Source organism: Theropithecus gelada, chromosome 16 (assembly GCF_003255815.1).
Source record: "Theropithecus gelada isolate Dixy chromosome 16, Tgel_1.0, whole genome shotgun sequence".
In the NCBI taxonomy this organism is placed as follows: Eukaryota; Metazoa; Chordata; class Mammalia; order Primates; family Cercopithecidae; genus Theropithecus; species Theropithecus gelada.
Window position 1 is genome coordinate 15098983 of NC_037684.1, and position 15285 is coordinate 15114267.

Sequence of the window (15285 nt, forward strand, 5' to 3'; positions counted from 1 at the left end):
TAGAGACGGGGTTTCACCGTGTTAGCCAGGATGGTCTCGATCTCCTGACCTCGTGATCCGCCCATCTCGGCCTCCCAAAGTGCTGGGATTACAGGCTTGAGCCACCGCGCCCGGCCAATTTTTTTCTACTAAAAATGTTTTTACTACAAAAGTAGTATTGTAGCAGGACAAGCTGCAGACAAAACCCCTCAGACACTGAGTTAAAGAAGGAAGGGCTTTATTTGGCCGGGAGCTTCGGCAAGACACATATCTCAAAAAACCGAGCTTCCCGAGCGAGCAATTCCTGTCCCTTTTAAGGGCTTACGACTCTAAGGGGGTCTGCAGGAGAGGGTCGTGATCAATTGAGCAAGCAGCGGGCATGTGACTGGGGGCTGCATGCGCTGGTAATCAGAACGGAACAGAACAGGACAGGGATTTTCACAATGCTTTTCCATACAATGTCTGGAATCTATAGATAACATAACGGGTTAGGTCAAGGGTCGATCTTTAACCAGACCCAGGGCGCGGCGCCGGGCTGTCTGCCTGTGGATTTCATTTCTGCCTTGTAGTTTTTACTTTTTCTTTCTTCGAAGGCAGAAATTGGGCATAAGACAATATGAGGGGTCGTCTCCTCCCTTGGTATGAGGTTACTTAATAGTGGAATCCACCAAAGAGATGTGTGTGTGTGTGTGTTTTGAGATGGAGTTTTGAGCCCAGGCTGGAGTGCAATGGCACGATCTCAGCTCACCGCAACATCTGCCTCCCAGGTTCAAGTGATTCTCCTGCCTCAGCCTCCCAAGTAGCTGGGATTACAGGCATGTGCCACCATGCCCGGCTAATTTTGTATTTTTAGTAGAGATGGGGTTTCTCTATGTTGGTCAGGTTAGTCTTGAACTCCTGACCTCGGGTGATCCTCCCACCTTGGCCTCCCAAAGTGCTGCAATTACAGGCAGGAGCCACCACGCCAAGTCAAGAGATATATGTTTTAAAGTTGCTAATCTGCCTTTATAAAAGTGGTGTTATGATATACACATTTTGTAACTAATTTTTTTTCCCATTTAACAGTGCATCCTGTCTATCTCTAAACTAACTGATATAGATTTAAGTCATTCATTTTCATAGCTGCTTTTTTTTTTTGTATTTTTAGTAGAGATGGAGTTTCACCATGTTGGCCAGGCTGGTCTCGAACTGACGTCAAGTGATCTGCCCGCCTTGGCCTCCCAAAGTGCTGGGATTATAGGTGTGGGCCACTGCACCCAGCTTAATTTTTTCATCTGTATATACCATAATGTACTCATCTGTACCCCTACAGATATTTATTTAATTTTTTTGGTTTTCCATAAGTTATTGGGGTATAGGTGGCATTTGTTTACATAAGTTCTTATTTATTTATTTGAGATGGAGTTTCGCTCTTTTTGCCCAGGCTGGAGTGCAATGGGGTGATCTTGGCTCACTGCAGCCTCCACCTACCAGGTTCAAGTGATTCTCCTGCCTCAGCCTCCCGAGTACCTGTGATTACGGGCGCCCACCACCATGCCTAGATAATTTTTTATGTATTTTTAGTAGAGACGGGGTTTCTCCATGTTGGTCAGGCTGGTCTCGAACTCCCGACCTCAGGTGATCTACCTGCCTTGGCCTCCCAAAGTGCTGGGATTACAGGCGTGAGCCACTGTGCCTGGCCAACATGAGTAAGTTCTTTAGTGGTGACTTGTGAGATTTTGGTGCACCCATCACCCGAGCAGTATATACTGGCACCTTATTTGTAGTCTTTTATCTCTTGCCCACCTCCCACCCTTCCCCTCAGCTCCCCAAGCAAGATCATTATATCATTGTCATGCCTTTGTGTCCTCATAGCTTAGCTCCCACATATCAGTGAGAACATAAAATGTTTGGTTTTCCATTCCTGAGTTACTTCAATTAGAATAATAGTCTGCAGGCCAGTTGCGGTGGCTCATGCCTGTAATCCCAGCACTTTGGGAGGCCAAGGCGGGAGGATCACTTGAGGTCAGGAGTTTGAGACCAGCCTGACCAACATGGAGAAACCCTGTCTCTACTAAAAATACAAAAAATTAGCCAGGCATCGTGGCGCATGCCACCGCAACTCCAGGCCAGTTGCGGTGGCTCATGCCTGTAATCCCAGCCACTCGGGAGGCTGAGGCAGGAGAATCGCTTGAACCTGGGAGGTGGAGGTTGTGGTGAGCCAAGATTACGCCATTGCACTGCAGCCTGGGTAACAAGAGTGAAACTCCGTCTCAAAAAAAAAAAAAAAAGAATTACAGTTTCCAGTCTCATCCAGTTTCCTGCAAATGCCATTAATTCATTCCTTTTTATGGCTGAGTAGTATTCCAATGTATAAATACACCACAGTTTCTTTATCCACTCGTTGATTGATGGGCATTTGGGTTTGTTCCATGATTTTGCGATTGTGAATTGTGCTATTTTGCATTAAAAATTTTTTTTAATTTGTTGTAGTAGAGACAAGGTCTCACTGTATTGCCCAGACTGGTCTCGAACTACTGGGCTCAAGCAGTTGTCCCGGGTTTGCCTCCCAAAGTGCTGGGATTACAAGTATGAGATAGCATGTCCAGCCTATTTTTGCAGTTTTTAATAATCAGAAACAATGCTTTGATAAAATACCTTGTAATATATCTTTACAGGCCAGGCACAGTGGCTCACGTCTGTAATCCCAGCACTTTGGGAGGCTGAGGCAGGCAGATCACGAGGTCAGGAGTTCGAGATCATCCTGACCAACATAGTGAAACCCCGACTCTACTAAAAATACAAAAATTAGCCGGGTGTGGTGGCAGGTGCCTGGAATCCCAGCCACTCAGGAGACTGAGGCAGGAGAATTGCTTGAACCTGGGAGGCAGAAGTCACAGTGAGCCAAGATTGCACCACTGCACTCCAGCCTGGGCAACACAGCAAGACTCCGTCTCAAAAAAAAAAAAAAGCAGTAGGTTGTAAACCTATACTTCTTATGATTGACTATACATCGGGTGTTCCCACAACCCACTCCCCAGGTTTGATTAATTTGCTAGAGTGGCTCATAGAACTCAGGGAAACACTTTACTTAGGTTTATCCATTTATTGTAAAGATATCACAAAAGATACAGATGAGCAACTGAATGGAAATGATGTCTAAGGCAAGGCATGTGGGAAAAGGCTTGGAGATTCCATGCCTTCCCTGGCCCACCCTCCCCGAACCTCTCCATGTTCAGCTGTTCAGAAGCATCCCAACCGAGTCCTTTTGGGTGTTTTTTTTTTTGTTTGTTTGTTTGTTTGTTTGTTTTTGAGACGGAGTCTCGCTCTGTCGCCCAGGCTGGAGTGCAGTGGCCGGATCTCAGCTCACTGCAAGCTCCGCCTCCCGGGTTCACGCCATTCTCCTGCCTCAGCCTCCCGAGTAGCTGGGACTACAGGCGCCCACCACCTCGCCCGGCTAGTTTTTTGTATTTTTTTTAGTAGAGATGGGGTTTCACCGTGTTAGCCAGGATGGTCTCGATCTCCTGACCTCGTGATCCGCCCATCTCGGCCTCCCAAAGTGCTGGGATTACAGGCTTGAGCCACCGCGCCCGGCCCCTTTTGGGTTTTTATGGAAACTTCATTACGTAGGCATGGTAGATTAAATCACTAGCCATTGGTGATCAATTTAACCTTCAGCCTCTCTCCCCTCCCCAAAGGTTGGGGGGCAGGGCTAAGAGTCCCAACCCTCTCATCATGCTTTGGTCTTTCCAGTGACCAGCTGTCATCCTGATGCCATCTGGATGGGCCCAGTCACTAGCTACAGTCAGCATCAGCATACAAAAGATACTCATCATTCCAGAGGTTCAAAGAGTTTTAGAAGCTCCATATCAGGAAACAGGCATGAAGACCAAATATATATTTCTTGGGTTTTTTTTGGTTGTTTGTTTGTTTTGTTTTTTTTTTTTTGAGACAGAGTCTCACTCTGTCACCTAGGCTGGAGTGCAATGGCACACTCACTGCAACCTCTGCCTCCTGGGCTTCAAGCAATTCTCATGACTCAGCCTCCCAAGTAGCTAGGATTACAGGCGCCCACCACCATGCCCAACTAATTTTTGTATTTTTAGTAGAGACGGGGTTTCACCATGTTCGCCAGACTGGTCTCGAACTCCTGACCTCAAGTGATCCATGTGCTTCTGCCTCCCAAAGTATTGGGATTACAGGCGTGAGCCACCATGCCCAGCCCCAAATAAATCTTTTTTTTTTTTTGAGACAGAGTCTCGCTCTGTCACCCAGGCTGGAGTGTACTGGCATGATCTCAGCTCACTGCAACCTCTGCTTCCCCAGTTCAAGCAATTCTCCTGCCTCAGCCTCCCAAGTAGCTGGGACTACAGGCGCATGCCACCATGCCCCGCTAATTTATGTAATTTACTGGTAGATACGGGGTTTCACCATATTGGTCAGGCTGGTCTCCAACTCCTGACCGCAGGTGATCCACCTGCCTCGGCCTCCCAAAGTGCTGGGATGACAGGCATGAGCCACCGCACCCGGCCCCAAATGTATGTTGCACAATATCACAGAGACAGTGGTATAGTGCATGCACTTTAGAACCAGACTGGTTTGTGACCTCTGGCAAATTGATCTCTCTCCATTTCTCCATCTACAAAATAGTGATAATAATAGTTTCTTCTTCCTGTTGTAGAGTTGTGAGGATTAAGTGAATTAAAAGAATGATGCCTGGCATACATTATTGTTAATACCAGATATTACCTCGTAGGAGGCCCAGAGGTTAGGTGACTGACCCATCTCGAGGCCCTGGGCTAATGAGGGTGGTATTAGGATGTCAACATTTGAATCCAGGTCTTTTAACCTTTTTGGTCAGTCTTTGTCATAGCTGCCTCTGGTCACTTCTTGTGGGACTGTTTTTAGTTACCTTTACAGCAGCCACAACATGGGTACAATGCTGGCCTAAAATAATTATTTGTTGAATGAATAAGTGTTATTTTTTATTAGGAAATCTCCAAAGGGCATGTTTGCTTAAGTTGTAGGGACAGAGGTTTTCACCTATTTTTCTTTCCAGCCACCTGTATCCCCTCAAGATTTGTTGCTCAGTGCCTTCCCCTAAGTGTTGTCTGATCCTTAGAGAAGCCCTTGGAGGGCTGGGCGCGGTGGCTCACGCCTGTCATTCCAGCACTTTCGGAGGCCAAGGCAGGTGGATCTTTTGATGTCAGGAGTTTGCGACCAGCCTGGCCAACATGGTAAAACCCCATATCTACTAAAAATACAAAAATTAGCTGGGCATGGTGGTGCGTGCCTGTAATCGCAGCTATTCGGGAGGCTGAGGCAGGTGAATCACTTGAATCTGGGAGGCAGAGGATGCAGTGGGCCAAGATCATGCCACTGCACTCTAGCATGGGCTACAGAGGGAGACTCTGTCTCAAAAAAAAAAAAAAAAAAAAGAGAGAAGCCCTTGGAGGCCTTGGTTGATTTAATTTTTTTGCCTCCTGAGCCCCAGGAGGGGCTTCCCTGGACTGTAATTTCTTCTTGTCAATAACTATAACTTCTTGTCAGCCTGCTTCCCTTGACTGTAATTTCTTCTTGTCAATAACTATAAATAGTTTCAGATTTGATAAATTAGACTGCTACAGGTGTGTGGATGAGATTCTTGGGGTCATAGATGAATGATGGTTTATAACTCATGGCAATAGCAGTAGCCAGAATATCAGTATTTTTTTCCTTTTAACCTTTTTTTTTTTTTTGAGACAGAGTTTTGCTTTGTCAACCTAGGCTGGAGTGCAATGTTGAGATCTCAGCTCACTGCAACTTCCACCTTCTGGGTTCCAGCAATTCTCCTCCCTCAGCCTCCTGAGTAGCTGGTATTACAGGCGTCCGCCACCATGCCCAGCTACTTTTTGTAGTTTTAGTAAAGGCGGAGTTTTACCATGTTGGCCAGGCTGGTCTCGAACTTCTGATCTCAGGTGATCCGCCTGCCTCGGTCTCCCAAAGTGTTGGGATTACAGGCGTGAGCCACCGTGCCCGGCTGGAGACATTGTTTTTATTATACTGGATGGTAAGCATGTATTCAATTTGCTATGAATGTAGATACTATCTGTCTTCCAAAGTTCATTATACAAATATCTTCAAAGAGGTGCCCTGAACAGGTTAGTGCCTTGCCCCCGTAACACGCATAACTGAGAGATCCATGCAGAATTGTCCTTTTTCTATTCTCTGCTGCTCTTCTCTACTCTTAGGCTGGCTTGTGTTGGGCAGATAAGTGAACAAGGCACTGAAGATAGGGGAGATACACTGGGCAGTTCCTACCCTCTAGTGTAGGAAAGACAGTCTGGTAGAGGACACAAACATACCACAAATTTTTGTAACACAGCAAGTCCTGAGCAGTAAGACATGTGAACCCCTCTAGTAATGCTCTTACCATGAACACTGTTTCTTTTTCTTTTTTTCTTTTATTTGAGACAGGTTCTCACTCTTGCCCAGGTTGGAGTGCAGTAGCACGATCTCAGCTCACTGCAACCTCCACCTCCTGCCTCAGCCTCCCGAGTAGCTGGCATTACAGGCACGTGCCACCAAGCCCGGCTAATTTTTGTGTATTTTTGTATTTTTATTAGAGACAGGGTTTCACCATGTTGGCCAGGCTGGTCTTGAACTCTTCGCCTCAAGTGATCCACCCACCTCAGCTTCCCAAAGTGCTGGGATTACAGGTGTGAGCCCCCACACCCAGCCCAATTTCTTCTTACTAGATGTCTCAGGCTTTGATACTGTTGACTGATCCTTCTTTTTGAAACTTTTAACCTTCCTTGTCACTTGTGACCCATGTCTTCCAGGTTTTCCTCTAATCTCTGCCTACTTTTTGGCTTTTTTTGTTATTTGCTTTTTTTTTTTTTTTTCCTGAGACGGAGTCTTGCTCTGTCACCAGGCTGGAGGGCAATGGTGTGATCTTGGCTCACTGCAACCTCTGCCTCCTGTGTTCAAGTGATTCTCCTGCCTCAGCCTCCTGAGTAGCTGGGACTACAAGCACGTGCCACCATGCCCAGCTGATTTTTGTAGTTTTTAGTAGAGACGAGGTTTCACCATGTTGGCCAGGCAGGTCTCAATCTCCTGACCTTGTGATTCACCCGCCTCAGCCTCTCAAAGTGCTGGGATTACAGGCATAAGCCACCGCGCCCAGCCCCTGGCTAATTTTTCTATTTTTATGGTAGAGATGGGGTTTCTCCAGGTTAGCCAGGCTGGTCTCAAACTCCCGACCTCAAGTGATCTGCCTGGCCTGCCAAAGTGCTGGGAGTACAGCCGGGAACTACCATCCCTGGCCCTAGCTTGCCTCAAGATGGTAGTGGACCTCAGCGTTGCAGCTGTAACCCTCTGCTTTAATTTTCGATTTCCCAATAAAGAAACTTTCTTCCCTTTTATGGGCTGACCCTTCCTCTACATTCTGTTCGCTTATTGTGACCTTCTAGGTGCATGAGCTGTGCGGTTTGTTACGTTTGCAGGCTGGCTGCCAGTACTTAGATTTATCTATTATGCCTTGAAAATGGACCATTTAAAATATTTTCTCACAGAAGTATGTAGAGAAGTTTTGTTTCTACCTCAAGAAATGGGAAGCTACTGAAGCTTAAACCAGGGGAATATGTTGTCCTGCTTGTTTAAACACAGCAATGACTGGGTGTGATGGCTCACGCCTGTAATCCCAGCATTTTGGAAGGCTGAAGTGGGAGGCTCGCTTGAATCCAGGAGTTCAGGACCATCCTGGGCAAGAGTGCGAGAACCAGAAAAAAATAAACACAGCAATGCCATGTAGAATAAAAACTCCCTGGTTTGGGGGGAAGAAATCCAAAATATTTATGTGTCTGGAATTTTGATCACAGTATAAAATATAATAGGGCGCGCTATGCGAATATCAAAGTCTTTGGCTTTGAATTATCGCTTTCTCCTTCACTCTTTGGTTGTTCTCGAAGGGCCTCCTCGCTTCCGATTATCGGTCCAAACTGGGCAGCGTCGTTGAAGGTTTCTGGAGCTCCGGCGCGCTTTATAGTCGTCAGCGTTACGTGTGGAGGAAAATGGGGCGGGGTTAGAAAGTAGCTAGCGAGTGATTGGCTGTTTTGCTACCATATGTTAATTACCGTGATTGCCTAAAGTGTCTTCGAAATTTTGAGTTTGTTTTAAATGCTTTGTCGAACTTTGGTAATGGAAAGATCGTTTTTGGAAAAAAGCACATACTAATATTTTCCAGGGGAAAATGGTGCTCACGAAAAACTCACCATCAGCGAAATATGTGTGAGTTTCTTTCGCATCGGGGAGGCGTGATCTTGCCGGGTAAGACTTTACTTTTAGCAATCTTCTGTATAGTTTGTTACTAGTAAAAACTAGTGGAAGTTTCATTGGGTGCGTAGAGCACCGAAAACCACGAGGAGGAGGCGGTGTGGTGTTGTTTTCTGAACCTGAAACTGTCACTTGCCACTGTTTTATTGCGTTTGTCTTTTGGCATTGATGGTTGTTTTTTCTTTCCTCTTGGGAGAGTAAGAGGGAGAGAGCGCAGTCTGAGTGGTTCCTGATCTTTTACTTGTTTATTAAAGGAAGTCCGTGTGTCAACTAATCAGCGATTTTTTCAGTTAGTTGTGGTTTAAGGGAATGCCCATTTTTCTTTTGTTTTTTGGAGACTGGTTAAGTGTGTACATGTGCTGTTGTTTTTTACTTTTTTGAGTCAGGGTATTGTTCTGTTATCTTAGGCCGGAGTGAAATGGCCCGATTTCGGGTCATTGCAGCTTCCGTCTCTTAAGCATTTCTCCTGCTTCCGTCTTCTAAGTAGGTGGGATTGCAGGTTCCGTCTTCTAAGTAGGTGGTGGGATTGCAGGTTCGCCTCTATTCCCCGCTAGTTTTTGTATATTTAGTAGAGAGGCGATTTCGCTTTGTTGGCCAGGGTGGGTTCGAGCTCTTAGCCTTAGGTGATCCAGTCGCCTCCGCTTCCCAAAGAGCTGGGATTACAGGCGTGCGCGATTAATTTTTTCTTGGTAGGTAAGACGTGTTTTATTTTTTTTCTTGGTCGTGTTACTACTTTGGCCTTTTTGTTTTTTTTCAGTCCCTTTTAATTATTCACAGCCTCATTGTTTGATAGTACTGGAAATTGGTCTGTTTTGTGTATTTTGTTTTCCCTTGTCTAATTAGTCTTTATACTTTAGTAAGATCTTTTAGGTGAGGACTTGTAATTCCAGTGAGCTCTTTTTGTTATAGCCTTCCTCCCAACACACACAGTATCTTTAGTCCCTCCCTCATCCCTTCCCATGATTGAGAACCATTTTAATCCATTTTGTAATATACCAGAGTGTGGTGAACTAAATGCTTCAATGCAACTTTCTGTAAATATTTTTGATGAATAGACACTGAGTTTGCCTTCCAGTATAGCTATGTGCGACTAATGAAGGCCTTCTTTAATCCCCCCCCCCCCCACCCAGTTCCATCTCAGGAAATCTTCTGATATTTGCATTGATTCTGATATTTCCTTTGCAGGAATTTATGTTGATGCAGTTAACAACTTGGGCCAAACAGCACTTTTTGTTGCGGCATTATTGGGCCTTAGGAAATTAGTTGATGTTCTGGTGGATTATGGATCAGATCCAAATCAGTAAGTACAATAATACTGATGTCTAGAAAATAGGGGTTGTGCTATTAAGATGAGTTGGGGTGTTTAGAAACTAATTTGAAGAACCATTGGCCGGGCGCGGTGGCTCACGCCTGTAATGCCAGCACTTTGGGGGGCCAAGGCGGGCGGATCACAAGGTCAGGAGTTCGAGACTAGCATGACCAACATGGTGAAATCCCGCCTCTACTAAAAATATAAAAAATTAGCCGGGCGTGGTGGCGCATTGCCTGTAATCCCAGCTACATGGGAGGCTGAGACAGGAGAATCATCTTAACTCTGGAGGCGGAGGTTGCAGTGAGCCAAGATCGTGCCATTGCACCCCAGCCTGGGCAACAAGAGTGACACTCCATCTCAGAAAAAAAAAAAAAAAAAAAAAAGGGTGACTTTTGCCTGACTCTTATAGCTGTGGTTTAAAAGAATCGGAGTTTAGGCCAGGCATGGTGGCTCACGCCTGTAATCCATGAGCCACTTTGGGAGGCTGAGGTGGGAGGATCACCTGAGGTCAGGAGTTTGAGATCAGCCTGACCAACACGGAGAAACCCTGTCTCTACTAAAAATACAATGCTGGGCGTGATTGCGCATGCCTGTAATCCCAGCCACGCCGGAGGCTGAGGCGGGAGAATCGCTTGACACGGGAGGAGGAGGTTGTGGTGAGCTGAGATCTCACCATTGCATTCCAGCCTGGGCAACAAGAGCGAAACTCCGTCTTAAACAAACAAACAAACAAACAAAACACACTAAAAGAACTGAAGTTTAATAGTTGGTCTAAATTTTAATATGGAATAGCAACACAATGAATTAGTGACAGGTGAACATCTACTTTTTTTTTTTTTTTTTTTTTTTTTTTGTCTGACACACGGTCTGGCTCTGTCACCCAGGCTGGAGTGCAGTGGCATGATCTTGGCTCACTGCAGCCTCCGCCACCCGGCTTCAAGCAATTCTCCTGCCTTAGCCTCCTGAGTGGCTGGGATTACAAGTGCGCACCACCATGCTTGGCCAATTTTTTGTATTTTTAGTAGAGACATGTTGGCCAGGCTGGTCTTGAACTCCTGGCCTCCATCCACCTTGGCCTCCCATAGTACTGGCATTACAGGTGTGAGCCACTGCACTTGGCCAAACATCTCTTTTTGTGAAGCACTTCGGCTTTTCCTAGGGCCTTCCCAAATGTTAGCTTACTTGACACCTTGACAGAGAAGGGAGAGTGGTGGTGGATATTTTTTCAGTTCCCATTAAATAGAACCAGAAACTGGGGTTTTGAGCACTTAAGTGATTCTAGCTGATTTTCACAGGAACGCCAGAATATGAATAATCATAAGTCTTTCCCATCTTACTTAAAGAGGCTGTGTTTAATGTACCTACTTAAATTATTATTTTTTTTTTTTTTTTTTTTGGAGACAGAGTCTGGCTGTGTCACCCAGGCTGGAGTGCAGTGGCGCGATCTCGGCTCATTGCAAGCTCCGCCTCCCGGGTTTACGCCATTCTCCTGCCTCAGCCTCCCGAGTAGCTGGGACTACAGGCGCCTGCCACCTCGCCCGGCTAGTTTTTTGTATTTTTTAGTAGAGACGGGGTTTCACCGTGTTAGCCAGGATGGTCTCGATCTCCTGACCTCGTGATCCGCCCGTCTCGGCCTCCCAAAGTGCTGGGATTACAGGCTTGAGCCACCGCGCCCGGCCTACCTACTTAAATTATTGATATTGGAAGTTTTTGTACTTTTTTTTTTTTTCTTGTGATGGAGTCTTGGTCTGTCACCCAGGCTGGAGTGTAGTGGCGCTACTATGGCTCACTGCAAATTCCACCTCCTGGGTTCAAGTGATTCTCCTGCCTCAGTCTCTCAAGTAGCTGGAATTACAAGCACCTGCCACCATGCCTGGCTAATTTTTGTATTTTTAGTAGAGACGGGGTTTCGCTATGTTGGCCAGGCTGGCCTCGAACTCCTGACCTCAGGTGATCCGCCCACCTCGGCCTCCCAAAGTGCTGGGATTACAGGTGTGAGCCACCGCGCCCAGCCTGTTTTACCATCTAATCATTCCTCCCACAAACAATAAGAAAGCTGGGGCCGGGCGCGGTGGCTCAAGCCTGTAATCCCAGTACTTCGGGAGGCCGAGGCGGGTGGATCACGAGGTCAGGAGATCGAGACCATCCTGGCTAACATGGTGAAACCCCGTCTCTACTAAAAAAAAATACAAAAAAAACTAGCCGGGCGAGGTGGTGGGCACCTGTAGTCCCAGCTACCCGGGAGGCTGAGGCAGGAGAATGGCGTGAATCCGGGAGGCAGAGCTTGCAGTGAGCCGAGATCGCGCCACTGCACTCCAGCCTGGGCGACACAGCAAGACTCCGTCTCAAAAAAAAAAAAAAAAAAAAAACAATAAGAAAGCTGGATTGGGAGAGAGATGATATTATTTCTCATTTCTCATGAATGCTAAGAAGGAAAGGAATAATGATTTATACCCAGCTAAGCTTACAAGAGAATCCAGGTCTACCTGGTATCAAAATGTGTACTATCATATTTATTTATCGTAAAGCCTAAAAACTGGAGTCTCTGGCTAGCCAACTCAGAAGTTTATGTGGTACACACAGTGTTAAAAAAAAATTGAAATAGATTTTTTCTTTCTTTCTTTCTTTCTTTCTTTCTTTCTTTCTTTCTTTCTTTCCTTCTTTCTTTCCTTCCTTCTTTCCTTCCTTCTTTCCTTCCTTCTTTCCTTCTTTCTTTCTTACTTTCTTTCTTTCTTTCTTTTCTTTCTTTCTTTCTTTTCATTTTGGGACAGTGTCTTGGTCTGTCGCCCAGGCTGGAGTGCAGTGGCACGATCTTGGCTCACTGCAACCTCCGCCTCCTGGGTTGAAGAGATTCTCCTGCCTGAGCCTCCTGAGTAACTGGGACTACAGCACCCACCACCGTGGCCGGCTAAATTTTTTTGTATTTTTAGTAGAGGCAGGGTTTCACCATGTTGACAAGGATGGTCTTGATCTCCTGACCTCGTGATCCACCCACCTTGGCCTTCCAAAGTGCTGGGATTACAGGCGTGAGCCACTGCACCCGGCAACATTTGGGAGATTTCAAATTAAAAACTGGGATTTCTGGCCCTTGGAAATTCGGAATATCTGGCTTTCCTGGCTCCCTTTCCTGCCCAACAGCAATAGATCCCTGACCCTCCTCAGAGAAAGCCTAAACCCAGTTACTTGGTCCAGCAGGCATCTGATTTGTGACTTCAATAGGTCCAGTCCATCACAGCATTTCCACTGCGCATATAATAGGAACAAAACCTCCTGGCTGGGTGTGGTGGCTCACACCTATAATCCTAGCACATTGGGAGGCTGACGCGGGTGGATCATCTGAGGTCGGGCGTTCGAGACCAGCCTGGCCAACATGGTGAAACCCCATCTCTACAAAAAATACAAAAAGTAGCCAGGCATAGTGGCGTGTGCCTGTAATCCCAGTTATCTGGAAGGCTGAGGCAGGAGAATTGCTGCTGGAACCCTGGAAGCAGAGGCTACAGTGAGCCAAGACTGCGCCACTGCACTCCAGCCTGGGTGACAGAGCGAGACTCCATCTCAAAAAAAAAAAAAAAAAAAGAAGCCTCCTGGCTGGGTGTGGTGGCTCATACCTAAAATCCCATCACTTTGAGAGGCTGAGGCAGATGGATCACCTGAGGTCAGGAATTCAACACCAGCCTGGACAACATGGCAAAACTAAAAATACAAAAATCAGTCAGGTGTGGTGGCGTGCGCCTGTAGTCCCAGGTACTCAGGAGGGTGAGGCAGGAGAATCGCTTGAACCCAGGAAGCAGAAGTTGCAGTGAGCCAAGGTCGCACCACTGTACTCCACCTAGGAAACAGAGCAAGACTTCATCAAAAACAAAGGAATAAAGCCTCCTCCCAGAAATTCCCCTTCACCTTGATCAGATAAAAAAATTTTTTAAACTTTTTTTTCCTGGTACCTCTATGCAGCTAATCATCAGATATTTTTTAAGTCACATGAAAATGTTCCTAACAACAAAATAACAAAGCCCTAGGGGTTTGCCATCCTCTCTTGTTCTTGTCCATTTCCACTTTCTTCCTGGCACTGCCTGGCATTACAAGTGGCCTTCCTGGATACTTGAAAGAGGGAACTTCTTTAAACTCTGAGGTCTTCAGAAGCTGAGCTCCTTCCTAGTCTCAGCTGTGTCATTACTACTATGCACCATATCGTGGGCTAGTCTCAATTCCCTGATCTTGAAAATTAAAGGTTTGAATGGTTTGATCTTTAAAGAAATCAGCTTTAAGCCTGGACAAAGCAGTTGTAAATGCAGATGACTATAAAATATTTCAATTTTTATCTGTATTTTTTAATACAGGCTTTTAAAAAACAGTTTATGTTTTCTGAACACAGTTATACTGTCATACAGAATATGAAAGTGATGATGGTCATGACTATTTCACTCAAGGCATTGTTTATACACCTTGTTCCAGTAATTAAAAGAAGTGGGAAATAGCGGGGCTTGGTGGCTCATGCCTGTAATCCCAGCACTTTGGGAGGCCGAGGTGGGTGGATCACCTGAGGTCAAGTTTGAGATCAGCCTGGCCAACAAGGTGAAACCCCATCTCTACTAAAAATACAAAAATTAGCCAGCCGTGGTGGTGGGCACCTGTAATGCTAGCTACTCAGGAGGATGAGGCAGGAGAATTGCTTGCACCCAAGAGGCGGAGGTCGCAGTGAGCCAAGATCATGCCACTGCACTCCAGCCTGGGTGACTAGAGTGAGACTATCTCAAAAAAAAAAAAAGTGGGAAAAACTGAAGAAAAAAGAAGATGTTGCATTTTTGCTGAAGAACTGCAGGCTGTCCCAATATGGCCTCCATACAACACGGGTATATGCAAATATCAGCTGAGCCAGTCCCCATGCTGCTTTTATTTTTATTTTTTGGTATAGACAGGGTCTCTGTTGCCCAGGCTGGTCTCAAAACTCCTGGGCTCAAACAATCCTCCCACCTCACCTCCCAAAGTGCTGGGATTACAGGTGTGAACTACTGCATCTGGCTGACCCATTTCCTTCCGGGCTTTGAAATTAAACAATACAGTAGAGACAGTAGAGCGTGTGTGAGTCAAGAAAAATTCTGGAAGGAAACGCAACAAAATGTTCATTGTTTTAAGTTACCTCTGGTTACTTAATTCTCATACTAATTGGCTTTTTTCTTTGTACTTTTCTAAGCTTCCAACTTTTCCTCCCCTAAGCAATCTTATAACCAACCCCTCTACAACACACACACATAAAATACAAAAGCTGCCAGGCGCAGTGGCTCACGTCTATAATCCCAGCACTTTGGGAGACTGAGGCGGGTGGACCATGAGGTCAATAGTTCGAGACCAACCTGGCCAACATAGTAAAACCTCGCCTCTACTAAGAATACAAAAATTAGGGTGGATGCGGTGGCTCACGCCTGTAATCCCAGCGCTTTGGGAGGCTGAGGGGGGCGGATCATGAGGTCAGGAGATGGAAACCATCCTAGCTAACACGGTGAAACCCGTCTACTAAAAATACAAAAAATTAGCTGGGTGCGGTGGCACACGCTGGTAGTCCCAGCTACTAGGGAGGCTGAGGCAGGAGAATCACTTGAACCGGGGAGTTGCAGATTGCAGTGAGCCGAGATTGTGCCACTGCACTCCAGCCTGGGCGACAGAGTGAGACTCCGTCTCAAAAAAAAAAAAAAAAAAAAAAAAAA

The 15285-nt window shown here is 46.0% G+C and overlaps 1 protein-coding gene and 1 pseudogene across 4 annotated transcripts in view; both read left to right on the forward strand.

Annotated features, from left to right (window-relative positions):
- The window catches only part of TEX14 (testis expressed 14, intercellular bridge forming factor), a 143382-nt gene that overhangs the window by 56712 nt on the left and 71385 nt on the right, over positions 1 to 15285 (forward strand). For all 4 annotated transcript variants that reach the window (XM_025361598.1, XM_025361600.1, XM_025361601.1 and 1 more), the window contains one exon: positions 9457 to 9571. In XM_025361598.1, coding sequence (XP_025217383.1) covers positions 9457 to 9571 — 115 coding nt within the window. The remainder of the gene's footprint in view (positions 1 to 9456; positions 9572 to 15285) is intronic.
- LOC112610528 lies at positions 8268 to 8498 on the forward strand (annotated as a pseudogene).